Source organism: Semicossyphus pulcher, unplaced genomic scaffold (genome assembly GCF_022749685.1).
Source record: "Semicossyphus pulcher isolate SPU_LCO1_2020_fin unplaced genomic scaffold, fSemPul1.0.p SCAF_10, whole genome shotgun sequence".
Lineage (NCBI taxonomy): Eukaryota > Metazoa > Chordata > Actinopteri > Labriformes > Labridae > Semicossyphus > Semicossyphus pulcher.
In genome coordinates, this window is record NW_027211604.1 from 10,705,736 (window position 1) to 10,733,088 (window position 27,353).

Below are 27,353 nucleotides of genomic sequence, written 5' to 3' on the forward strand. Positions count from 1 at the left end.
GAGGGGAGAGACGGCGTGCCGCTATCCTGCAGCATCGACTCACACATTCACATACACTCCCCCTCACACACACTCCCTTCACTCCGCAAGCAGCGACGCAGGTGAGTCCGCTTCTGAGTGGGATTATCCACACACTTTACTGATTATAGGAGGAATTAAATTAGCGTGGATTTAATCTGGAGTTGCCAAGTAGAGATGACATTGTAGTTTTGATTGTGTGGAGGAAATAATTAGAGGTTTTCAGATTTGAGCAGGTGGATGGTGAGTAGGTGTGCGCACACCCAACACCCTTTTTCTTCCTAGAGAGAAACTTGCATTTTCTGCCGCTGCTCTCTGCCATGTGCTTACACTCATCCATCATAAATGAGGAGAGTGATCATGAAACTTTTCTCTCTTTTTGTGACTGTGATTTAAAATATATCCCTGCGTGGCATGGCTGATTTCTAGATGTAGATGAGCTTTGATGAAGATGACTGGTGGTGATAATGTGTTGCTGGTTTGTGTGTAGTCACCGGGCTGTTGTGTGGGTGGCTCAGGCAGGAGCACAGAACCAGCCAGAAATATCAATGATACTGAATAATGTTACTGCAGTGCTGCCTCATGCTCAGAGCAGGCTTTTATTTTGGAGAATTGAATGCATTTATCTGCGGTGGGGCTTTTATTCAGGCAGTGGTAAAAGTCTGCAGTGTATCAATGAACCGTAAAGAGGTGTAATCATGATGTGAAGCTGGATGTCATATTGTGTAACCATGAAAGGCTTTGATATTGTCCTGGCTTAGAGAAAAATCTTTGAGGGGATCTACTTTCTGGGGCCGGCTGCTCCTCCAGCAAGCCGCAGGAGCAGTGATGGTGATGTCACTCTGAAGGCAGGCCCCCTGTTTGAGACAATGGACTGTCCTAGTTGAAGCTCCACTGGGGAAGGGTCACTGTTAGCTCTGCCCATTAGTGCGGCAGATGGGCTTGAAACCTGGCCTTTGTCAGCTGAGGAGCACCCATCCCACTCAAGTCCCACCCCTATCAGTGTGTGTGTGCCTGTCATAAAACCCCAGTCAGCAGCACAGCTAGAGGTTAGCAGGGGATTGGAGGGCCTCGCCACATGGATGGGTGGCGGCAGCATGTTTCTTTCTATCTATTTAAATGGCATCTGTTTGTCAATGTGTTCCTCTTTACAGGAGTGTGTATGTGCAGCATGCAGAGCATTAAAGCAAGGGGGACAATAGCGGATTGCAAACTGTTAAAGACTCTGTGAGCAAATGAGCTTTATTAGTGTTTCATTCATTGGATTAACACGGATGCAGTAAGAAGGGGAAAGAGATTTCTTTTTGTTTAATGACCATTTGAAGTAGAGCTTTATGATATGTTCGAGATCAGTCTCACAATATGATAATCGTCGTATGTTCAAAGCTGGGGTTTCTTCTAACAGTTATTTGCAGTATATTCCTTATTAATCTTACAGTCCAAAATCTAAAGATAATCAAGTCTGCATTGATAAAAAACAGAAAAAAAGCAACAAATCATCCCATTGGAGGAGCTAGAAGAAGAAAAAGCTTCACATTTGTGCTGGAAATTTACTGGAAAGACCAAAACAGTCGCACATTAGTCTTCTGTCTATCAACTAATTGATTGATCCACTGATCGTTTCTGTTCTTTTGTTGTTTGAACCTCCAACAAAACTCTTCAGACACGGGAAACGAGAAGCCAATCACCTTAGTTTTGCTTCCAGAATTTTGCAAAATACTCGCACAATCCTGTAAACCTAATGACACAAGTAGATACATAATGGCATATAAGATAACTAGAAGCCCTTTCTCACTGAGTTTTTGAATTGCTAAAAAATGGTCCAATATTGACAATGTTTAAAAGACAGACAGAAGATGCCAACCATTGGGGTCAGGTCTTAAATGTCTTTTTAAATTGGAAAAGGTGACTTAAGCATCTTTAAAGACATTCAGAGATGAGATGCGTTCAAAGACCAGTGATCTCATACTGTCTGGTGCTGTAAGCTTATAACGACTTGTAAGAGTAACAAGTGACATGCATAACATCTTGAGTTCATTGACAGATAAAGATGCATTAAAAATAATAATGTTATTTTCTATAAGATAATGACGTGCAGCATGGTGTTAAACAGGACACAGATAGCTGTCTCTAATGTAGGTGTTTTCAGGGTGTGTATCAGTGTTCAGTTTGAAGGTAAGGTTCAATGAGTTTTTGTGGCGTCTGAGGGCTGATTGTGGTCATGAGGTGGGAGGTTAAGAGGAAGAGACCACTCTGGGGACGGAAATGCTGCTTTGGCCAGTATGTCCTCGTAGCATAAGTGCTTTATTGTTTTATTGGCCGGACAGATGCATCGTTTGCATAATTTCTAAGAAGCAGGAAGGACTGGATCTCCTGTAACATTCAAATCACGGCTATTTTGGAAGAAGAAACACGGAGAACCGGGGGTTAACGTTTTGCAATTTTAATCATGTTCCTATCACCCAACACTAGTCTGGTTTGTTCTGCTTCCTGAATCTGTCATGCAACAATGACATGAGTAAAGAAATAGACAAATTCTTCCTGTAATTGGATTAAAAACGCATCCTGACGTGAGTAATAAGAGCAGATCAGCCTGTCAGTGTCAACTCACTGACGCAGCATTGTTCCCAGTGTGTTATGGGAGGACTTGGGCATCACTTGATTATTTATATGTCCAAACCAACAGTCGACCTCTTACCGATAGTTGCATCAAAGGATCATTTCTGATCTGTTTCTTTAAAACTTTATGAGTGGGCCTTACGCCAGTCACTGATTCATCCGGGCAAGTGAGACTCACAGGTGTATGTAGGCGGAATACAGAGGACGAGTCAGAGACGTAGCACATGTGCACCATGCTAAATGCAGCCAAAGCAGATGAGACATCGAATTAAGATGTTACTCTAAGCAGAAATATCACTTTAATCTATGAATAGTTTGCTCATAAGCAGTAAAAGCCCAATGTGTGTTGGCTTAAAGGGTTGTAGGCAACAATAAATCCTTTGATGGAGCAGTTTCATAAATAACGGCCTTACAGTGTTATACATCGAATCATCACCACATTTAGTCAGTTCCTCCCTTTTGTATAATCCCTATGTTGCATGCGTAATTTAAATAATTTAATCCCTGCTTTATTTATCTTATTTGACATCAGAACTCTTTAGGAATTTTCCACCGCCTGGTGCTCCAACATGTCTTATCTGCAGAAGGTTGTAGGTCCAGTGGATAATCTATAAGGATGATTTTTAAAGTGTTGGCTTTAAGATATTTTATTTGATTGAGGCATCATGATAATAGTAGTACAGGTTTCCCAAGCTAAATCACGAACCCACATGTAAGCACACAGGCTGTTCTTTGAAGTGGTCAAGATGTGTTTGAGGAAGGACAACGAAAACCAGTTCTTTAGTCTCTCTAAAAATGATTAGTGGTTTCATTCATTGTTCTCTTCTATGCAGACGATACCATTACATCATTGTGGATTTACACAAGAAGGTTCCCATGTCCAAATCACAGGCGTTAGATGTCTCCTCTGCTTTTAAAATGACATTTAAGAGGGCCCAAGTACCCAAGCCCCAAGTCTGCATGCTTGTAACTAGCGGTGGAACAAAATATCGATACGGCAATATATCGTCGCCTCGACTCATGCAATACAATGATCAATAAAATTCTGTGTTCAACCCAATTTAAATGTTTCTTATGGAGACTTTGGAGTCGGGTTTAGATCACTGTGTTGCTGTTAAAGTCATACAGGAAGAAGAAGTGTGATTTCATTGGTGACTCAGCTAAAATGATCCTAACATACTCCAGATGAATCTGGGTCATCAGTCCAGATATACATTTGTTAATCTTTCCCTTTATTCACGGCTTTAAACAGATTGTAAAATGAAATGTTGTGCGACCATGATTGCAGCGTTTCATGTTGTGATAAATGACACGTTGTTTTCCCTCTGTTCCTAGACTCTCCGGAGCTGGTCACCACCACCACACATCTGTCACAACCATCACAGCTGTCCGTCATCATGGAGCTAGACTTTGGACATTTTGACGAGCGAGACAAGGCATCCCGTACCCCGCGGGGCGGGCGCATGAATGGACTTCCCAGCCCAACCCACAGCGCCCACTGCAGCTTCTACCGCACGCGCACTCTGCAGGCCCTCACCAACGAGAAGAAGGCCAAAAAGGTGCGCTTCTACCGCAACGGAGACCGCTACTTCAAGGGCATCGTGTACGCCGTGGCCAACGACCGGTTTCGCACCTTTGACTCGCTCCTGGCTGACCTCACACGCTCGCTGTCTGACCACATCAACCTGCCACAGGGTGTCCGCTTCATCTTCACCATCGATGGGGCACGCAAAATCTGCACTCTGGAGGAGCTGGAGGAAGGTAAGCCGATTTTAGAAGCAGGACGCACCAAGAACTTTTCTTTGTTCTCCTGTAGAGCTGCAGTAGAGACGTCAAGTGGGACATTAGAGGCAAAAATGTTACAGTGAAGTTTCTGTGATAGTTTCAGGTCAGTTTCTGTGCTGAGGAGATTTAAGGTTCAACATTTCCTCTTCTGAGATTACATGTCTTATCTTTCCGGTCTAGACTCTTGTAATCTCTTCATATGATGTCTCGACATCTAATCTGAAGGGTTACTTTGGGCAGGGTCCTCTTCTACCTCCTACCTCTCGACTACCTGCAGACTGTAAACATTAAATGTTACAGTTTTCTTATTTTACTTGACTTAAAGTTGTGTTTTCTCTCCAAGGCACAGATTCTTTGAACCCTCTTTGGGCTGGAGCAGGACTTCCATCTTGGTCTTAATGAGACTTGTCGGGGGTTTTAAGCTTTACACTCCCTCAAGGGTTCATACTGAGTTGTGTAGTCATCTTGCTGCAGCTCAGCAGGATATATAGTTCTTTAAGAGACAACATTTCGTCTAATTCTTTAAAGAGACGTACAGCCAGGATTTAGGATCTCGATCTGCATGGGTTGTACCAATGGGTGCCAATACCAATTAAAATGTTTTAATAAAATGATTCAACAGTTAAGTTTTTTTTTTCGTTGCTTCATATTTCACGCTGTATCTGATCAATTAGTCTCTCTGTCTGAGAGATGGAGTGGTAAAGCTGACGGGCAGCTCCGCGAGCAGCTGCCGTCAGGCCTGTTGTGTCTGCAGCCGTCCACATTTGGCATCAGAAGGTTGATCAGAAGTGATTTATGTGCTTACATATTCATGTTGAAGAAGTCGCCAAAGATGATTTGGAATCTTTTTTTGGTAAATGACTGAAATCTTTGCTTGGCACCAGACAGGAGGAGCCATATGTTGGCCTTCCTGAGGAAACTCTTATTCCAGTGAAACTTTTGCCAAGACGCAGCATTATAAAGAGTTTGCTCAAGAAGTGGACAGAAAGCAAGACGGTAAAAGTTTTGTAGCACTGAGGCTGACCTTGCTTCAGACCCAGTTAAAGTCCTGGTCCACTTTCTGTCAGATTTTGTGAGATTTCTCTGAAGAAGTGCGCCGAGTTGAAGAGGTTGAACTTTGGGGTGAAGCCGGAAGATAAACGGCAGCTTAGTTTTTTCCCAAAATGAGATCATCATCTTTGCTTCTTGAGCTGCTTAGGGAAGATAGGAGCGTGTGTGTGTGCGCCTCTTTATGCCGTCCCACACGTGTGTGTGTGTGTGTGTGTGTGTGTGTGTGTGTGTGCTGTAAAGATGGGGCAGCACAGTCAGCACTGTGGGTGGTGGGGGGCACTTCATTGTGCTTCCTCTTGCGGGATGTAATTAATTGCTCCATCTCCTCTGCACTGTGTAATCCTGTTGTGTGCCTTTGTCTTTGCAGTAATTTCTCCACATTTGGCCTAATTGTTGCCTTCTGGATTCCCCCCTTTTGTCAGAATTTCACTTTCCCTCCTTCCTCTCCCTCCTGCTGCATTTTGCCTTTAAATTATCTCCCTGCCTGAGCCCGAGCAGCACAATCTGCTGTAAAGAATGGAGGTCGATTATGACGATGAAAATGGAAGATTAATTTGAGAAATGGGAGGAAGATGAGCCAATTTAGGAAAAGTACATTTGTGACGAGGCTGTAGAATATTTTAATGCTGACGGATTTAAAAAATGGTTAAAGATGGTCCCTGTACGCTACGCTAAAGACTTCCATTAATGTCTAACACGGAAGACTGTCTGGCTCCATCTGGGAGGATGGTCGTTATAATGTACCGGTTAGTCAAACCAAGCTGAGGGATACAAGCTCTAAAATCCAAACACAATAAATCTTTAATAGGTGAAGATGTGCCTCGAGTGTATTTCACTTATTCTTAGTGTTTGCTGTAAAGCAGCAAATCTTGGACTGATCTGTCCTAATGGGAGAACCTTGATGTTTAAACTCTGTAGTGTATATTATTCAGTGCAGTGGGAGTGGATGCCTTTTGGTTTATGGAGATTCAAAACATCCAAAAGTGCATTTTCAAAGACTTAAAAGAAACGATCTGGTCACTCAAAGCTTTTTATTCTCAAAGCATCCACAAACAAACCGGACACCCTCGGCAGTGTGTGCTCTTTACTTAGTAAAATGGTTTGAGTTGTGACATTAGATCGATGTCAGAGGAAATCCAATATGAAGCGAGTTTGAGTTTCTGCAGGTTCAAATGTTTCTGAGTAAAAGCCTCTGGGACTCTCAGGTGTCAAAGCTGAGTGTTCTCTGACACACTAACCTAATTCCTCTTTGCCCTCACAGGGGAAAGCTACGTCTGTGCATCGGAGAACTTCTACAAGAAGGTCGACTACACAAAGAACGTCAACCCCAACTGGTCAGTGAACGTGAAGGCCTCAGCGAGCCAGAAGAACATGCAGTCCTTCGCAGCCAAGGCCGCCGGCGAGTCCAGGGAGACCAAGGACTTTGTTCGACCCAAGCTAGTGACGGTGATGCGCAGCGGCGTGAAGCCGCGCAAGGCCGTGCGCGTCCTGCTCAATAAGAAGACAGCACACTCCTTCGAGCAGGTGCTCACCGACATCACAGAGGCCATTAAACTGGAGAGTGGCGTGGTCAAGAGGATCTACACACTGGACGGCAAGCAGGTATGTTTGAGTTTAGACATTATTTAAATCTATAAAGTACTTAGCTGCTTTTAATGTCTTCATTTGTTTAATGGACGCGGCCGTCTGTTGTAGGACTGGAACTGGAATACAGGCAGACATTACAGTTTGTAAGCAGAGCGACACAATAGGGAAATTTGTGGTTAGGATTGAAGACAGTTAGTCATTCATCCTTCAACCCACATCCAGGCAGGTATCCGGATCAAAGCAAAGCAGGAAACTGAATTATTTGCTTAGAAATGCAAAAAAAACACGTGTCATTGTCCACCTGCAGCCTCAGTCACGATGACAGGTCCATGAGAACCTCCAGCATCCATGAGAACAACCTGCGTACACAATGACCTCCATTGTGTACCGTCTTTATCCGACGTTCAGACTCTCCTGTCTTGTGGTTCAGGTCATCAGTGTCCCGTCCAGCAGCCTTTGTTAGGAGGTTAGTTTTTAGGCCAGTGGCATGTCTGAGTTCATCTGTCAGTGAAAAGCTTGAAAGTCCTGGGATGGTCTGTCTTTATGGTTGAGGACAAAGGACCCAGCCCTGCATTGTTGTGTTTGATCATTTTGTCCCCATTGTTGCTCTATTTGGGCTGGTGCACACTGTTGGTGTGTTTAATGAATCCCTGAAAAGCCCTTTACATTAACGTGTGATTTTAATTAATATCAACTAGACTCTGAAGCACTGAACATCAGCACCAAGTCATCAGTTATTCTATCCATCAAGGCACTGGCACATCTGGATGAAATCCCATTTTGAGATGATATTTTTGTCACATTTTAAGGATGAAAATTCAGACATACAAGATACAGAATACTGAGCCGAGTGTCTTTAGTAACCTTGACTGTTCTCTGGGGTTCGGCGGAGAGAGCCTCTGGCTGTTGTAGCCAAACCGAATTCAGGGCACTGCGATCCCCACGAGAAGGAGAAACGTTCGGTTTCTACTGGTGGGCTGTGGGCAGTGGTACTTGCATTGACATCACACCTGTATTTTATATAGGTGGTTTGAAAAGGAGAGGTTATACAGCGTGTGCTGAATCAAAAATACAAAGTAAGTCTCCAGCAGCAAACTGTCGGTTGACATTAACGACAGACTGGCTATCACACTTATATCACATAATATTGAAACACACCTCTTTATAATGAGTTGGTTTACAGTGTGGCTAACTGAGACCATCATACTTAGCTTGTTAGTGGTGCAAACTAATGTTAAATTCAATCTGTAGAATATATATCATTCTCTCTCTCTGGCTTCTGTCAATTCTCTCCATCAGTATCAAAATACTCGATCTATCTCTTTCTCAAAATACTCGATCTAAATCCCGAGTCCAGCTGCAGCTAAAAGCTTTACATTGAAAAAGGCCCCAAAAAACACAAGCTCACATGTTTTACTTTTGAGTCTGTAAAGTTCAGATTATAAGATGATCCATTCGAATAACCAATTCCAATCTAATGTCATTAAAGAACGTTAATATTTTAAATATGTCAGTACCTCTAGTAAATGTTCACCATGGGGATTTATGAACTGTATAGTAATATGAGAAATAATATACTGCCAGAAATAATATCCTGTAAATAATATGTTGAATGTAATTAGGTCATATCTGTAAATTCAGCCAATACAAAAGTACATAATTTGGAGAGCGTTTCAAATTCTCCATATAAGGCACACATCATGTTTGAACTTAAAAGTCGCTCCCTGGGGAAGACGTTTGTTTTCTCAACACCCTGGTTGAGCTAAAAGGACGGATGTTTTATTCATGTTCATGCTTTATTGGAGACAGATTGAGGAATAACTACGGCAACCTTGCAGGGACAATCTCCTGGAAGGCTGCGGACAATCTGCGATATCCTTTCATAGTTACAGTTTGGATATGGACGAGGTGCCTTATCATAAATATCTTTCTGTGACCTTTGACTACAAAAACCATGATCAAATCTATCTTATCTACCTTTTGATCATGTCAGACTCTCACGCCTGTTCCTGCGTGCGTGGTTTAAATACCTTAGCTGCCCTCGCTGTTGTGCATCACAGTTTAATTAACGTAGGCGTGTACGTGGAGCGGGTGTGGAAGCATGTGTGGATACGAACATGGACATCTGTTCCTCAGTCCTCTCTTTGATATGCTTAAATGTTGGCTAATTCTCCTGTGGGGACTTTTTTCCCTGTATTATTCATTAAGGATGGACTGGGGGATCGCGGCCTGCCGAGCTCCTTTAGGTGTTGAGGTGTTTTATTTCCTCTGTATTAATAAGGGCTGAATCACGTGTGTTGGAGGAGGGGAGGAGCGCTGAGATGATGGATGGGGGAATTTGATTTTAATGCCGTCTCCCAGGGGTGCAGTCTGGCCGCCCCGGGTCTTAGACTGGCTCTTCTGCAGAAACACATGCTTGGATATTGTGATCTACTTATGGCTGTATCCTTTCATTTTATCCTTGTGGTTCGGTTTGCTTCCTTTTCTTTCCCCTTTTTCTGCTGAGAATCTTTTGCATTTTTAATGTCGCCTTCCCACAAAATGAATCTAATCCACCATATGGTCGCCTTCCCAATCACAGCATATTGATTACTTATTGTCATCACTGCAGATATAAATCAATTGTTCCATCATTAGTGTCTCTGGACGTGTGCCAGGGCCGTCCAGTTGCATTACGTACAGTGAGAAAAGGCTGCACACATGATTGCGGTGTCTTTGTGTGCAGAGGCTCGCTGCAGCTGCTCCGTGGTGGAGGTGATATGGTAGAAGCAATATTGATGCAGTGCCCGCCCCTCCCTGACTCTGCGCCGATCCTCCTCTTCCCATTTTCATTGCGATAGCTGCTGGGACTGGTTGCTATGGAGACCACATCCCAGGCACAAAGAGAGCCCAGCTGGTGTGGACCGGTCTGTCAGATACCACATCCTGTATGTAGTGGCTGTGAGAGTTTACTATCAATGCACGCCTTTGGGTTTAAAATCACATCATGTTTCATATTAATATATTGCATGTGTGCTTTTAAAGCCTCGGTTTTCAGATAAAAGCTGATTCAGGTTGTTGTTTTTCACACTGCTGCTGATCACTCCTGATTTTTCTTCTTTCTCCCGAGCTGTGCAGGCTCTAAAGACAGCCTGCCCTCCTCTCTTTGTCAGTGTTGTGAACAAAATCACTCCCATTTTCCCCTCAAATGCTGCTGCTTTTCACTTCAATCGGGAAGGGTGGGGCCAGCGGATTCAGGAGTCATTTTCCTTTCTAAGAGCAAATTAGGATCATTTTGTTTCCAGCCGATGGGTATTAATTATTCCCTGTGTGTTTAAAATAAAAAAAAATCTTGATTTGCTCCGACTGCTTGTAAAGACTACATTAAATCAAGAGTTTATTTAATTGCTGGCAGCCATTTTGTATTCATTCCTTTTTGTTCGAGGGTGTCTGCGCAGGAGAATGGTCCTGATTTGCATGAAAGATCTGCTGCTTGTTTGTCTGATTTGCACTTTTGGAAGGTTTTCCGTCTAATAGATGCCAAATCCAAATGTCATGTGTGAAATCTGCTGAAGGTGAGGTGCGATTTGTCCCTTTGACGAGTCTGCAGGATGTCTGCAGCCTCTTTAATGGATCTGAGCGCCTGTTACTCTGACCCGGGTTGGATTAGAGGTCGCCATTTTTTTTATCATTTGCCTACGAAGAGAGAGAAAATAAAGGAGCTGGATGCTTGAGGCACAAGGTCACAGTGTATTTGTCGGAGAACAAAAGACTCCAGTTTGCTTTAATAACTCGCTGAATAGGATATGGATACAGGCATAGGTTCAGGGCGTCTTAACGACTGAAATACGTCCATAATGGGGAAGAAAATCCTGCTTTTTGCTCGGTTATCAGCGCTCCTGCAGTCCGCCTGCTCTTTGCCACGCTGCAGAAGCAGTTGTCATGGCAATAAGCTCTGCCGTGATGGATTCAGTCTGTGACAATGGCTGTAATACGCTGAGTGTGCTCTTTACATCGGGTCTTACCTGCTTGCTCTCTGCTCCTCAGCCTTCAACACAGCTCACTGCAGACACACACACGCACACCCTCTCCGCTCACACACACACACTGTTAAACGGAGGCAGACAATCGGGCTGACAGAGGGGCGTGGTCCTCATGATGAAGCATCTCGAGGAAGCATGGATGTCTGGGCTTAAATCCCCTCACACACACACACATCCCCCCCCCCTCTGATTCTGCACCACATCAACAAGTGAGCATGACCTGCGGAGGAGGAAGAGGAGGAGGAAGCGCGATTTAATAAAGCAGGGCCACATCAGTCAGCCAAATGGAAAGCCTGCTTCCTCGGGGTCGGGGAGGGGCGGGGTTAAAACAACATCAGACACCAGCTGCTCCCCATGACTGTGCAGATATATCGCTGCCTAACTGGCTCATCTGTGCTGCAAATGCATCCGGAGCTCGGACAGTAGCACACAGAGACCAGAGCGGCGAGGTCAGAGAGAGGTCAGGGAGGCAACCTGTAACAGCAGTCATCATTATGACGTCTTTTTCCGTACAGTTTGATCCCTAATTTCATCGACTGAGAGATTCATCGACGCAGACATCCTGACACCCTCTCTGAGCTGTGACTGTTTTTCCTGCCTTTGTACTGTCTGTGAAAGCCTCAGTTAAAACGGACAAAATGGAGACTCTGTGTTTTCTGGAGGAATATTCCACTCGGTGCAGAGGCGCTGATATCGATCAGGTCTGTGTGCCTACAGTGAAGGAGACGGTGTAGGAGTTTCCCCATGGGCTGTGAAGCGAGGTCTTACACCGGCTCTTTTTCAGCCTTTTTATCTGTTTTATGCTTCACTTTTCCATCACTCAGCTCAGTCACTCTTAAGACGAGACAATCTAATAATAAATGAAAACTAATCTCCGATTTTTAATTGTCTTTTTTCCCTTAAGTTACATTACGTCATCCCTAGAATCCCCCGCTTACATTGACATAAACAGTTAAAGGAAATTGCTGCAGAGTGCACCCTTTGTCTTCGTTAGTCTGCAAGCAGTAATCAACCCTCATAAAGTGTCTGAGATAATCTCACAGCAGATTACTGTAATTGGTTATATTTGATTCCACTGACCGGCCGGTTGCTGACTCATTAGCGCCGACGGTAACCCTTTACAGAGACTCAAAACCGCAACTTCATCGACGAGCTTTACTCCTGCTCGGAGATCAATTAACATGGCTGCGCCGAGTCAGAGATGAGGCGGATAGTGCAGAATCATCAGTCGCTCATTCATTCATTCTAACTCTGACTGAGGAGCTGAAAGGACGAGCTGAAGACAAGCAGCTGCTTGCAGGAGACAAAGGATGCAGAGCTTTGCACGGAGACGTTTCCTGCTGCTTCACACAGAAGCTGTGGCAACCAACTGAATGATCAACCACTATTGATCTGAGATATTGATCTTATCTTTGAAGCATTAGCTTTAGTTATTTTAAACAGTTGCACCTCAAATGATGGATAGATTCATGTCTGACTGATTGATGTGTTACAGTAATGCTGAACGTTTGGTGCCTCAAATAACTTCTTACTTTGTGTTTCGATGAATAATTTCCATGAAATTTGAACTAATACATCTGAGTTATTTCCCAGACGTGTCCTTTTTTTGTCGAGTAAAGACTGAAATGAAACCAGTTCCATGAGAGAAACGTTATATTACATTAACTTGCACTCCCACTCTCCTCTCAGCAGGAAGTCCAGAATTACTTAACGCTCAATTTTCTATATTTACAACTCCGCTACCATGACCTAATGAAACGTCTGCAGCCCGTGGACAATTGGCCGGAGTCTGGCTGAAGTAACTCTGAATAATTCAGTTGTTGTAGTTGGTGGAGGCCTGCGTAGCTGCTGCTGGTGGTGTTGGTGGGTTTTTAGGGGGGTCATGTGGTCCTGACAGCTGGTGAGGCAGAGATTAGGGATGGGCTTGTTGGGACAGAGAGTGGTGGGCACCTGGAGTCTGGAAGGAGCCAGTTTTTCAGAAGGCCCCTCCCGGCTTTCTCAATTAAACACACATATAGGAAGCGTGACAGGGTTTTTTGGTCATCTGGAAGTTGAGTGTCTTGTTGCCAGGCAGATCTGGGTGACGCAGATGACTGCCCTTTGAAAGTGAGAGAGGATGCTTCTTAACCTATAACCAAATGTTCACAAGCCGGCTCACTGCGGCCTGTTTTCAAAGGGACTCTGACATTTTACATGTGGCGCCATCATATTCACAGCAGAGCGGTTTTCCTTACATGGGTCACAGCAACTTTCTTATCAAATTGAATCCTCCCTACGAGAGGAGAACAAATACCTGATGGTAAATAAGTAGATTAGACGGTTGCAGCTGCAGGTTTTTGGAGTGTCTGCAGGACATTTGACTCACAAACTACATGAATTATTTGTAGGCTTAATGCTGCAAAGAGGACTGGTGGAAGATCTGTACTGTGACTTTACAGATAATGTGGATCTTAAGTGACCCCTGTAGGGAATTGGATTAGTAAGGCTGCTTAAAAGGATTCAATGTTTTGGCTAAGAACTCCTAAGGAGGATGGGTGCTTTCTGAAACGGTCAAACCTCTTAGCCAAATAGAAGTAGTCGTTTTTTTTGGCTATAAAAGATGTACAGTTGGATACCTAACCTGCAATGCCATTCACTGTGTGAGGTACATTAATATTGCATCCCCTCTTAGGTAGATGAGTGGCAGACTGTCCGTCAAGACATAAACCAGCTCTGCCTTTCGGGAGCCTGCAGAGAGGACAGAGTCTTCCTTTCCAGTGGAGGCTGTGTTAGGCGAGATTAAAGTAGCAGTCTGTTGGATAAACACTTTATCCCTTTAATCAGCTCTGTTCGTAAAGCTATTAAAACATGGACTAGCCTTCACCCTCCCGCCCCATTCCAGTCCATTTTCCACCTCCTCTCCTTCACCCGCCGGCCTTATGGGAACCAGACCACTCCTAATGCCTCCATCTTATGATTAACTGTCAGGTGCCCTTGTTGCACACAACAGTTTAACCTAATGAAAGTAACATGTATCTAATCTCTCGATAATGGACACAGAAGAAAAAACTGAATTTGCAGCCTGTGAATTAGCCCCGGCTGAAAAACCAATTAGATTCTGCTCCCTGGAGTCCGAGCACCATCTCTCTGCCCGACCTGTATCCAGGGAATCTTGGGGGACGCAGAGAGGGTACAGCTGTTGGATGCCTCGCCAGCGAGTCACCACCACACACTTTTAGCTTGTCTAGCAGCACGGAGAACCAACATGGCAGCTGCTGGGGTGCGGTGGTCCCAAATTATCTGCAGCTCATAGTTTGGATGTGTATCACAAAGGAAACCATGATGCATCTTAGCTATCCTGGCTAGAGTCCCAACACAGAGTAATCTTTCAAGCCATGGACCTTTTGGAGAGCTTCTGAGGCAGTCAGGGTCTTCTGGTTTTCGCCCTGTGAATGAAGTCTAGACCTGAAGTGTCCTGAGATAGCTTCTGGCTCTATAGAAACAAAATCAACTCGTCTTTCTTGTGTCATTTGTTCTGTAGTTTAATCTGTTTATTGACTGGATCCAATAATTCAAGTGAGAAAGAAGAGATTTCAATTGGCGCTGACAGACAAACTGGAAATGAGGTTTAGATGCTATGTCACAAAACATCTCATCTGCACCAGGAAATTAGAAAAAACAACAAGGGGAAGCAGTGCTTTTAGTGTGAAAGGCTTTAATAGGCGTGCCTGAGCTGGTAACAAGGCCTGTATAATGGAGAGCAGAGGAGAAGGTGTGGCCCACAGACATCTGTCCACTGAAGCCATATTGTGTCAACAGCTGCTATAGAGTGAAAAGACCCTGGGGAAGGAAGTTGATTCACTTAAACATGTCAGTAAAGGTGTAACTTTATACTCTCTGTTTGGGCTTTTTGTGCCTTCTTGTGTGTTTGTTTTGTTGCATTCACCGACTGTAGCTAAAGGCATGTTAACATGACAAGTAAAACACAAAGGCGGCCATGAGCACCTCAAGCTGACTAAATCCTTTGGCTGGCTGACAAAAAAAATACCTTATTTTCTCTCAGTGAATTTTTCCAAATAAGCCCGTATGTTTAGAGAGGTAACTCCTTTTTAAAGATGAAATGTAATCATCAAATCTGTGCGCTTCCTTTGCACAGCTATTAGCACGCTTCATCATGCTCGTTTGCCTGATTACATTTATTAATTAGTCCTGAATCGGCATTTAAATTTTCCTTTACCAGAACATGAATATCAACGTCATAAATATCTCTAGGCAGTTGCATAGATGTGGGTTCTGTAAGTGCATTAAATGCACTGAAAAGTGATGTTGTAGCCATGCTAGCAGCTAGCTAAGGATGATAATCTAGATATGTCCGTCAATCCTTAACTTTGGTCCTGACTGAAGTATCTAAAAAGCTATAAGATGCATTACAGGGACATTTGTACAGTCATTCATGGTACCCACATGATGAATCATAACTTTAGTTTTCCCCTGACTTTTCCTGTAGCACCACTTTGAGCTCTGTCTTTGGGATTTTCAGTGAAATGTGTCGGCACGTTTTAGATGGATTACCATGAAATTTGGTGCACACATTCATCTTTGGGGATTTGCTGTAGACTAAATAGCCTAATCCTTTTACTATGTTTATTGTTAATTAGCAAATGTTACCATGCCAACACGCAAAACAAAAATGCAACTTTCGGACATTAAGCCTGTAAGCTAACTGATGTTAGCATCTAGCTCAAAGCACTGCTAACCCATACAGCCTAACAGAGCTGCTAGCTTATCTGGAGAGCAACGTGTTTCTGTGATACCCGTTGATAATTGATGATAGATTATTAAGGGCTCTATTTTTCTGTCCTCTTGTTCTCAGGTGACCTGCCTTCAAGATTTCTTTGGTGATGACGACGTCTTCATCGCTTGTGGACCGGAGAAATTCCGCTACGCCCAGGACGACTTCTCTCTGGATGATAACGGTGAGCCAGACACCATCAGTACAATTACACCCAACTAAATGTACATTTACTTTACTTACAGAGTATTATTTTGTCACACACGATGGTGAACACTTTATCAGCTATTTGAAATGTGTAATTGTACTGTACATTGTTAACACAGTTTAAGCTTTAATAATTAATGCAGCAGCCTAAAGACAGTAGAGCATAATGGCTGTGAAAGATGCATATAAAAGAAAACTATGCCCACAAATTTGCCAATATACATTAAGACATAGTTGACAGGGCTGTTGCACTTGTTATGTCTGCATTGTGTTTTTAAAAGGTCTAGTAAATTGTAGAAATGACAGCAGTTAGTGAAAGTATGCAAAATGTATGTTTTGCACTTCATTTAGTGAGAATTTGGCTTATGTACCTCTTGTGTATGCATATACCATGAGATTTAAATTAGGGCTGACGGTCAGTTATCCCAATATTCTCACTGCATTATAAAGACTTTCTTACTGTGAAATCCCTTCTGTTTATTAAACATATAAAGAGATATAAGAACAGGGATTTGAGCAAATTAATTTAAAAGTAAACATTTAACAAAATCATTTACATTCAGTTTAAGTTGACAGCCTTCTGCATACTGTCCCTTCTCTCCATCATTACAGTTGAGCACCTAAAATGTATCATGTGATGTCTGTACATACAATGAAAGAGCGAAAAACGATATACGTGAGAGGAAGGCCAAGAAAGAAAGAGTGGAAGAGAGGAGTCTGTTATCTTTAGCCGGCAGCAGGGATAGAAAAAGGTAGAGCAGAAGAAGGGCCATTAATCTGTCGGGTGACGGGTTTAGGCCAGCTGATCTGTTGGTGCTGATACTGCTGAGAAGTGGAGGAGAGAAAACGTGAAACCAGTCCTCTCGCAGAGCCTCTCTGCTCCCCACAGACCTGAGAACCCTATTTTTAACAACCCACTTCCACCTAATGCCCCCGCCTCCAATCTTTCTGTCTTTTAATGTGAGTGCGGCGCTGATACAGGCCTGATCTGTCATTATGTCCCCTTCATGCCTTCTCCAGTTTCATGTCAGATCTTCGGATGGAGATGCCCGTTCTTTTATAATGATCTGGGTTCTTTCTTTTCAACGTGCTCCCCCCGTGGAACCCAAAGTAAATTGTTTGATTCAGTCTGTAATAAGCTCGGGGCAATAAAAGTAAAATGGCATCCAGACATCAGGCCTCAGTGGAGCAGAGGAAGAGAGAGCCCTGTCTGCGATACATCGCTTTGACATTACAATATGATAATAGATTGTACACTCAGGATGATTTATAGCCAAATCGTCACCTTTTTTAAAGGCCTTTCCCCTACAAAGATGACTAGCTATCTTTGCTGTGTTTTTAAGGAGAACACAAGTCATATAATGTGTTTTGTCCGAACAGGAAATTAACTTTAAGTGTATTTGTCTCACTCGGTTACTTCTTTCAAGCTTGGTTTGGCAGAAATACTAAAATAGATTTAAATCCCTCGTGGTTATTTTCCACACTCCTTATGTTAAACACAAGACTCTGCAGACGGACGTGCAGACGCAGAGACGCGCACGCACGTACCTGCAGCTCTTGTTTATGCAGCGGCACTTCAGTGGAAGCGGAGAGGGAATCTGTGTGCAGAGACACTCAGGGCTATTCAGAGACCACTGAGTAGACTCGACAAGCTGCCAGTCTGCAGCTCTGTCAAAGGCACGGTGGCACACCTTGCAAACAATAGCGCGCGAATGTACGTCTGTATCCACCAGCGTGTGAAGGTTAAGAGAGAGAAGACAGACATGGTGCGATCCCAGGAGACGGAGGGAGGACAGATAGTATAATTAGCATCAAAAGTGGAAGAGAGGAGGGAGGGAGGGGGGAGGAGAGAGAGAGTCTGACAGTACAAACAGAGGGGAAGATGCAGAGGGAGGAGTAGCGATGTCTGGAGTCTGTCTACCCTGATTAATACAGTGACCCAGAATATAATGCAAACATTCCTATTATAAATATAACTGCACAGTGCTGTGCATTTACATGACTTCACAAACAACACGTATAACTCTGCAAAATAGACGATAAACCCAGGACTGTAAAAATGCAATTCAGCCTATTTACATTAAATGTAAAATTAAACATATATTTAATTTCTGAACTGATATCAACATACATTTAAAACCTTTGTTGAACATGTTTCAATGCAAACCCACTTTTTTCACAAGCAAATTTTCTCAAATATATATAATAATAATATATATATATAATATTTTTGTCTGAACACAAGCAGGGAAGGAAAGCCGGTTGAATTTAAAGAGAGGTAACATCTAATAAGTTACCCAGAAATCACTCTGATCAGACATTCAATGCCACATACCAGTACATGACAACGTTTTGTTGCCCACACCCATGAACATATTTCTTTGTTGTATTAACAATAATAATCACACATTAAAGTGAAGTCTGGCGCCCCACTAACCAGCTGTTGTCTTTCTGTAACAGGTTTAATATTGATCCGATTAACAAATCAAACTCCATCCATAAAATCCATAAGATGACACATCTGTGTACGGTTGGCAGTCATTGATCATCATGAGAACCTGTGTGCTCTCACAGTCTGGTGTGGTTATCTTGACATTAGAGACACAAGAGCGATCTTCTGCAGAGAGCAATCCGGCATCCATGTTGCATTTCATGCTCTGCTACTGTCGTCCAGCTTATTGCTGTTTTCTCATCATGCTCGTGCTGCTGGGTGTTTCCACACGTGGTTTGTTGTTAGAAACATAAAATATGAGGGCAAAGGGAGGAAACATAATGTCGTAAGTCAGTGTAAGCCGTTTACCATATCAGAAATGAGAAGTGAAGACAATGATTTGGCTCAAATCAGAGATGTTAATATAAGAAATGAACAGAAATTGGTTGTTTTCCATGATCAGAGCAGCAGATAGCAGAGTCAGGATCAATATTTAAAAGATTTTAATCCAAATTACTACAAAACAGAAACACACTTTATCACTTACCCCTGGTATTATCAACCCCTGTGAAATCTAAGTAGAGCTTTGCCTACTTCTATTGTATTACATTCATATCAACTTCACACTCATATTTTGGACTGAACATGAACGCACGCAGGTTGGAAAGTTCTGGAAGGTGCTGATGATTTGCTTGTGTTTCTCTCCACAGAGTGCAGGGTGATGAAGGGACCCAAACCTCAGCGTGGTATAAAGAGTCCCGGCCCCATCAGGCGCAGCAAGTCTCCTGCTGAATCGAGTGAGCCCACGTTTACCTCGCCTACACCGTGAAACACTTCCTGTTTAAAGTGCTGCAGGATCTGACCTCACCAACACAAACAGGCCATTTCTGTCACTGGAAAAAAATGTATTTAAATACAGCAAAAGATATGAGAGCAGGGCGGTGTCGTGACCTGCTTCTGATTCCAAAAAGATGTAGTGGGGCTGGTCTGTTGCTGACCTCGACCTTTGACCTTTACTGTGAAGGGATTGGTTAGCATAGACATTGATTTCTCCTCTAGGATCAATACTATAATAGAAGATGGCTTAAAATAAATACATATTATAACAAGCACTTTGTTTGACAAAAGAAAGGAGTTAAAATCAGTCCTAAAACTCACCATGACATCCTATAAAAACCCTCCAATACTTGTGTTTGTTTCGCTGCTTTGTTTTTCATACCAAATCGGTATAAAGTTGCAGATTCTTAAAAAAATCATGAATAAAACATGAAAAGTAAACAAAGCGAGCGTAAACAGCTCTGAGCTGTTTGTTTGACGATCAGGCTTTTTAACATTTAATAATATCCAGGAGGCTGCAGAGCATTATGGAGACACCGCTGCCTGCTTGTGATTAAATCTTTTATTTTAACAACAGAGTTTAACACTGGAAAACAGAACTGAACCTGATTCACACAATGCTGTCTGAGTTTATACGGCTGCAACAGAGCAGTTGGTGCCATGAAATCTGATCGGGTGTACGCGACAAAAACAAACTTCTTTCTTTCACGTAAACATGAGGGGAAAATGCTTAGAAATTATGTTTTAGATAATAGGTACGAATAAAAATCTGTCTGTTATTTCTCCCTCTAGTTATTGCTTTAAAACATGTTGCCATGTCTTTATACTGTAGTTTTCTTAAAGCCTGTTACAGCACGAGCAGGTGACAAAGTCTTCAAATCCCCCGTAGAATAGATGCAGACAGGTGAAGCTCTCAGAGGAAGCAGCAGGTAGTCCACACGTTATTTTCCACGCCGTAGGTGGTGACGGCGTCAGGGTCCCCAGCCCCGCAGGTTCCCTCTGTCCTTCAGTGGTCCTGAATATTTTATCGATCAGTAATGGGGGACGCCTGGCCTTTAACACAGCAGATGGTTGGCCAACACGCTGTGAAGGCAGTAAACTGTTGAGCATAAGGTGCGCCTGTCATACCTGAAACTCTGAGAGGTCAATGGGGTCATGACAGAGGGTTTGTATGTGACTTGGTTAAATTAACTGGGATTATTACATATAAATAATGCTGATGAGAGCTTTCAATCATGAATGTTTACCACAGTGTTTAGTAGTAGACGAGAAGATCTCTTTTTCTTTATTTGGTGGCAGCACGGGCGGAGGATTTTAGTATGTATGCTGCACTGCTTATTCTTAAAACCTATTGATATAAGTCTGTGCAAGGATGAAATAAATCTTTTGAGATGGACTTCACATAAATTAAAAACAGGGAAAATGACCATAGAAAGCACAAAATGTGAATCCATATTGGGCTTTTTTCAGTTTAAATCTTTCATGAAATTGTAGGTTCACCCGCAGAAAAGCTGCAGGATAGGAGAAAAAATGGGATTATTAGAGTTTACAGATTAAAGATTCAAGTTTATTTATAAAGCACATTTCAACAACGAGACAATTCAAAGTGCTTTACACAAGACGACAAAGGCAAAGAAACACATTATAAAAAACAAGACATTAAAAAGCAAAGTGAAGATAAAATATAAACAGCGAAACAGAAAAAAAAATATACAGCATATATTTTAAGATATAATACAACAGTACGTGCTTACTTCATCTGCGGGTTCCAAACATGAAAAGGTGTCCCCAGATCTCCCTTTTCTCCTGTCAGGGCTCCAAACCCTCGGAGGTGTTACAGTCACACAATTTCTGAGAGCTGTTTATTTGACCTTTTGGTTTTAATTCTATACCTTTTTTTTTTTTTAATCCAAATCGCTGAATGCAAAAGTCTTTCTCTCTAATTATAACTCGTCAGTTATCATTTTTCCTTAAGTATTTAGAATTCCCAGAATCCTCTTGGGTCCCAGACCCTGGAGTCTCAGACTCAGGGGAATAATAATTTGCTAGAGAACATGTTTACTTTTTAGTTAATGAAATAGTAGATGGCTAAAACACTCAATGATAATTATCTACCATTAACAACCATAAAGAACTACATGTTGCCATCTGTCTCTGAATGCTCCTCCTGTCTATGATTGGTTAACAGCTGGAGTGGAGGCCTCTTATTGGCCGACAGCTCGACAATAGATGAGCATATACCTTTAACCACAGACGTTCTCCAGCTTTTCTAAAATGTATGTTTTGCTGAGTCAGCTCACCAACACGTCCTGCAGCCTCTGGCCTCTAAAGAAACCACAACTCCTCTCAGGGTTCACTGGGTTTAATGAGTTGAATTCACAAAAATATTTGGCATGGTCTTTGGACAAAAACAACTCTGATCTTTAATTCAAAAGTCACCTTAGGAATGCCGATATTATACAGCGAGGATGAATAATCTCTCTGGTGTGGATAAAGAACCTGAGCAGTGTGTGAGAGAGTGAAAGAGTTCCTCTGCCTCTGCTGCAGCTGAATGTTTGCTCTCTAAATAAACCAGCTGCACTCTCTGTTCAGTATGTGTGGGGGGGGAGCTGCTCGTGTTTAGATCTACACATTTTTCGGATCCAGGATTGTGATTTGGGGTCTTTTTAAAGTGTTCAAACAGCTTGTTAAGTCTGTTTATCTGGCTGAGTGTTTAAATGAAGCCAGCGGCATAAAGCTGGTTAACAACGGCTCTTTATCCACGTCGTGTTTTCATCACTCATTGGCTCAAATTTACACTCACCATCTGGCTCATAGTCTTAAGATTTCTTTTCATCTCTTATAGACAAAAACTCTTTTAAAGCACTTTACGCACACAACTACATCACTTTGCTCTGCTCTTAGATATAAACACAATGTCCCACACACTGAGGGAAACCTAGCAACACGGCAGGACGCAGAGAGAGTGAATAAAATGTCAGCTAACAAACAGAAACCATCGGCGTCGCTCCGCTCTGCGGCCAAATGAGGCCACAGTTCAGGATGACTTTTCTGCAGAGCCAAAGAGACGCTCAGGCTTCTCTTACACACTTTCTAATCCACACTACTGTTTACCTCTTTTTCTCCTCTTACCCTCCTCCTCCATTATCCTTCCCTCTCTCCTCTCTCCTCTTAGCCAACGGGACGGGCTCCAGCAGCCAGCTCTCCACCCCGATTTCCAAGCATTCCCCCACCTCCACTCCCAACAGTCCAGGCCTCAACAACAAGCAGAAGGTACCCGGACCTCTCCCCCTCTCCTGACCTGTCATCTTTCAATCAATCGTTTAGTTATATAGCGTCAAATCACAACAAAAGTTATCTCATGACACTTATAGATCAGGTATTTAGAGCAGGTCTAGACCTCTACTCTTTGTTTTGTTATACACAAAGAACCAACATTTACCCTCCAATGAAGAAGCACTTGGCGACAGTAGCAAGTAAGAACTTCCTTTTAAGATGGGAAGATAAAGTTAGTTACATGCATCAATAGGACATCAATGAATACAGATTACATGAATATAGCCTATAGCAGCATAACAAGGGGCTGGCCCAAGCCAAGCCTGAGGCCGCCCTAACTATAAGCTTTATCACAAAGGAAAGTTTTAAGCAGGAGAGGGGCCTGATAATTGAAGGCTCTACCTCCCACACTGCCCTTAGAGACTTTAGGTACCACAAGCAGGCCTGCATCCTGGTAGCGCAGTGTTTCAAAGGGGTAATGGGCACTATGAGCTCTTTAAAGGGGGGGTATTATGCTACTTTCAAGCTTCATATTTCACTCTGTGATACCTGTGGAGTAGCTTAGCATAATTTACAGTAAATAAAAAAACTCTCTCACTGGTGCTCTGTGCAGGCCTTCACACAGCCTCTGCCTATAACTACTCAAATCAGCTCTGTCCCTTTAAGAAGCTCCGCCCCTACAAGCCCGCTGTCTTCTGATTGGCCAGCTCTCTGAAGCTCGCTGAGGCTGCACTTTGTGACGTCACAAAGTGCAGCATGTAGAAAAAAACTGTGTGAAACCTGGCGTTCACAGCAGCCTGCAGACTGAGCTGAGAAGCCTGGGGATTACTCCAACATACTTTGACCTACAGATTTTGATACTGAAAATATGATGGTGCCTATCTATCTATTGAGATCTATTGAGAAGGATTTTAAATTCTATTCTAGATTTTACAGGAAGCCAGTGCAGAGAGGCTAATACAGGACACATATGATCTCTTTTCCCAGTTCTTGTCAGCACACGTGCTGCAGCACCATCTGAGGAGTCTTTGGAGACTTTTAGAGCAGCCTGTTAATAGAGAATTGCAATAATCCAATCTCGAAGTAACAAATGATTGAACTAGTTTTCCTGCACGGTTTTGGGACAGGATGTGCTTGATTTCTGCAATGTGACATAGGTAGGAAAAAGGTTAATTTGGTGGCGCCGGTTTAGCGCCATGTACGAGGCAAAGTACTTGATGCATTGTCCACGGGTTCGAGTTCGACTCGTGATCCTTTGGTGCATGTCTACCCCGCTCTCTCTTCCCCATATTTCCATTCACTCTTCACTGTCCTATCTGATAAAGGTTAATTCTGCCCCTCTTGTCTACAAATCCATCATGTTTTGCTCCTAAATCTAACATCACATATGTGATTTTTGCCGCTCTGTGTCTGCAGGAACTCTACTTGCCCTTATCTCTGGATGACGATGATTCGATTGGGGAATCCATGTAGACCCTCCTTCTGCAGCCCGCCTCCCATTTGGCCTGAAACACAGAAGTTTTTATACGTCTGCTGCTTTCCACCTCCACTCACAGTGCCACCCGTCGTCGAGGAGAACCGCTCTTTGTCTCTTTTTTAAGGCCTTAGCCAGCAGGGCTATGACACCATTTGCTGCTTGAGAATAACACAAACCACTTTTTTAAAATCAGTTTCGACCACATCGCAACAGTCAGCTCACTAATGTTCAGACACATGTTTCTCAAAAGGGCACACAGCAGATCTCACGGTGCAAAAATCTCACCTCGGTCTCAAACATTTTTTTAAAGGATGCACGCCGACGTTAACGTTTCAGTCACAGAATTCCAAGCAGCAAATGGACATTTTTAGGGGTGTTAGTCAGATCTGACTCAACTTTTGTATCACTTGTATTCGTGGTGTTTCTCCATGTCCTTCGTCCTCCTGCCCCTTTGGTTAAAGGTGTGAAAGCTAATGGTTCCTTTTCAAAAGGAAATCTGCCGAGCCAGATAAAGTCCTTCTAACCCGCTGTAAATACTGTGTATAGCTATCCATCATAGCATCTCAGCCCGACGTCCATTAATGTGCTTCCATACCGTCCATACGATGTCTGTCTAACATTTGCTCTACATGAAACAGGGTTTGGTCAAAGTAGAGGAAGAACCAAAATGAAGTCCCATCACAGAGGGGGAGGATGAGTGGGATGCAGCTGAAGAGGATGATTGGTCAGAAGCAAAACGCCTCCGCAGTGAGAATTCACGATCCCAACTGAATATATACAGCTTATATATAAGAGATTATAAAACCAGCTATCAAAGGAAACTTTTAAAATAACTCTGGGGGCCTTGAAATCCTAATGTTGGCAATAATTGGAAACAAATCCTGTCCAATCAGGGACGAGGAAACAACTGTAAGAAAAAGCATCCCACATGCACCCTCAGTGAACCACTCATGTTGGTGCTTCCTCTATTTGGACCCTCTACATACAGTAGACAGTAGGCTACACATGGTGTACACCCTCTGTGTTTTAGATTATCACAAACTGCAGTGCATGATATTATGATGATGAAACTTTGGGCGTGTAAAAAGCTGATTGAAGGACCTAACGGTGCATAAGAACAAGTAAGTTAGTCGTAACTTACTTACTTGCATAAAAACAACCAAAGGATAAAAAAAACTATCAGGCCCGTTTTTTAAAAAGTGAATATACAGTTTTTATTGACCAAGTCTCAATAACTCCCCTTTAGGCCGTGTTTTATAGTGTGAAAATTAAAGATGAATAAATAAAGGTCTCAAAGCCAAAGTATGATTTTAGACCGAGAATAATAGAAAGGGATAAAAAAAGGTGTAATTTATTAGTTCTTAAAGTCTTAGGAGCACACCTGGAGATTTATGCATGTTACGTTCAACACATCAAACAACTTCAAAATGAAATCATGCTCATCTGAGGCCATTAGAGTTTATCAGGGCGGTAAACAGTAGTGGGATTTCTCCTCTATTTTGCATGGCTCAGCGTAGTTCTCAGATACAGGGGAGATGAAAACGCAATGGTTGTCTAAATCTATGTGTGGGTTTGAAATTTTTATAAAGTCTATTAATTTATATCAAGGGTACTCGTCTAGGATTTTTCTTCTAGTTTTAACTCGCTCACGTGAGCTCTGAACACTTTTCTCAAGCCTCTGTGTGCAACTCTCTACAGCCACATTTCTTTTTCTATCGTCACGAGTCGTGTAGTGTGTCCAAGAAATCTACTGCAAAAAAGGTTTTCTCAGATTTGTGCGGGAAATAAAGCCTGAGAATCACTAAATCGGACGTCAGTGAAGCACAAAGCAGGGAGCTACTTATTCACTTTACTCTCTGCTTGACCACTTTAATTTACTAATTTCTTTAACGAAAATGCTGCACGTGTAGCAACCTGTAGATGAAAATCTATGCATTCGAGTCTAAGATTAGTCTGTTTTCTGTAGGAACGGCCTTTATTTACCTAATTAGCAGAATGATAAATGAACTAAAACTGGAGTTAATCTGTTGTGGTGATAGTCTGAAAGTTGTGTGTCTTAGGAGTGATCTGGATAGGCCGTTTTCATGCTCAAGACAATAAAACCACCAAACTACCCGGTGCTGTAAACTCCACCTTTCTCCTGCAGGGAGTGCTGTAACACCAGCACAAACACAGCTAATAATATCAGCCAATCCAACAGCAGGGACACCTCTCTTTACCCTCCATTTTGTACAAAACCCCCATTTGTTGTCTCTCGGTTCCGTATAACCTCTCATGCTAATAATCTACTTGTTTCCTTGATTTTTCTACAGCTTCTTACAGCGTACGAATCATTAACAGAAACTGTTGGTTGTCTTGTGTTAACCGGCCCGCCGCCATGTAAGATGGATGGTGTGAATTCATCACCTACAGTGGTGCCTTTTTTTAAGATTACTGTCTTTTGATAAAAAAGAAACGGGGAATGGAAGGCTTGTTCTTTGTTAACAGCTGTTTGTAAAACATTTTTAACGTCTTGAATGAGGAGGCCTCCGACACGCTTTGTTTTGTAGAGTTACAGGACACTTAATCACGGTGTAAATACGCTCCCTCCTGTTCTCTCTCATATGTTTGCCTTTCTGATCGAATGAATGACTTTTTTTTTTTCTTTCTTGGGAATTTACAATGTCCTTTTTAGTGGTATTTTGCAATGTCACAGTGGCTTGTTTCAGTGCTTCATTCAATGTATTAACCGGTATCCTTTTGCAATTAAAACAGTTGTATTACACCTCTCTGGTCTGGAGTTTGTTCATCATTTTAGAGACATTATAGAGTCTACTTGTTTGTTTCAAATCTGGGTAAAAGAGGTTAAAAAAAGTGCACATTATAGATGTTTAACGGTCGATGCTTCTGTTGTGTTAAACATTTTTCGAGATATAAAAATACATACACAATTTGTCAGTTAAAAATAGTATTGTGTTCATTCAGAGACCACTACATAACAACCTTCAACACCATGGAAACAGGAAATCTGTCTCTCACATTTTCAGCAATGATCAAAATAAAAAAAGGTTGAGGTGGAAATATACCGTGCCATGCTCTTACATCTCAAAATTTAACAATAAGCTGATTCACATCATGTTTATCCATTTTAAGATGCTCCAACAGCCCAAATACTTACATGGAATATGGTATTTAATATGTCTTGAATGTTTTATTGGATCAGTGAAGCTTTATGTATACTAACAACTTCTTCAGTCAATGGTGGCATTAATGATTTGCAGTACTTGACTGCAT

At 42.5% G+C, this 27,353-nt stretch overlaps 1 protein-coding gene across 1 annotated transcript; it reads left to right on the top strand.

Moving 5' to 3' along the window:
* LOC138599342 (neuronal migration protein doublecortin-like) lies at positions 1–26,844 on the top strand. Its single transcript, XM_069670964.1, has 7 exons — positions 1–101; positions 3,973–4,398; positions 6,734–7,074; positions 15,934–16,036; positions 19,201–19,287; positions 22,503–22,600; positions 24,020–26,844. Exons 2-7 carry the CDS (start codon positions 4,035–4,037, stop codon positions 24,074–24,076), a joined length of 1,050 nt encoding a protein of 349 aa, XP_069527065.1. The 5' UTR covers positions 1–101; positions 3,973–4,034; the 3' UTR covers positions 24,077–26,844.
* Positions 26,845–27,353: the final 509 nt, after the last annotated feature.

Bases quoted from the DNA above. Each gene is read 5' to 3' on its own strand.
- LOC138599342 (XM_069670964.1), top strand. From the start codon at position 4,035: ATGGAGCTAGACTTTGGACATTTTGACGAGCGAGACAAGGCATCCCGT. The intron at 16,037-19,200 runs GTGAGCCAGACA...TTCTCTCCACAG, and splicing joins CTTCTCTCTGGATGATAACG to AGTGCAGGGTGATGAAGGGA. The intron at 22,601-24,019 runs GTACCCGGACCT...CTGTGTCTGCAG, and splicing joins GCCTCAACAACAAGCAGAAG to GAACTCTACTTGCCCTTATC.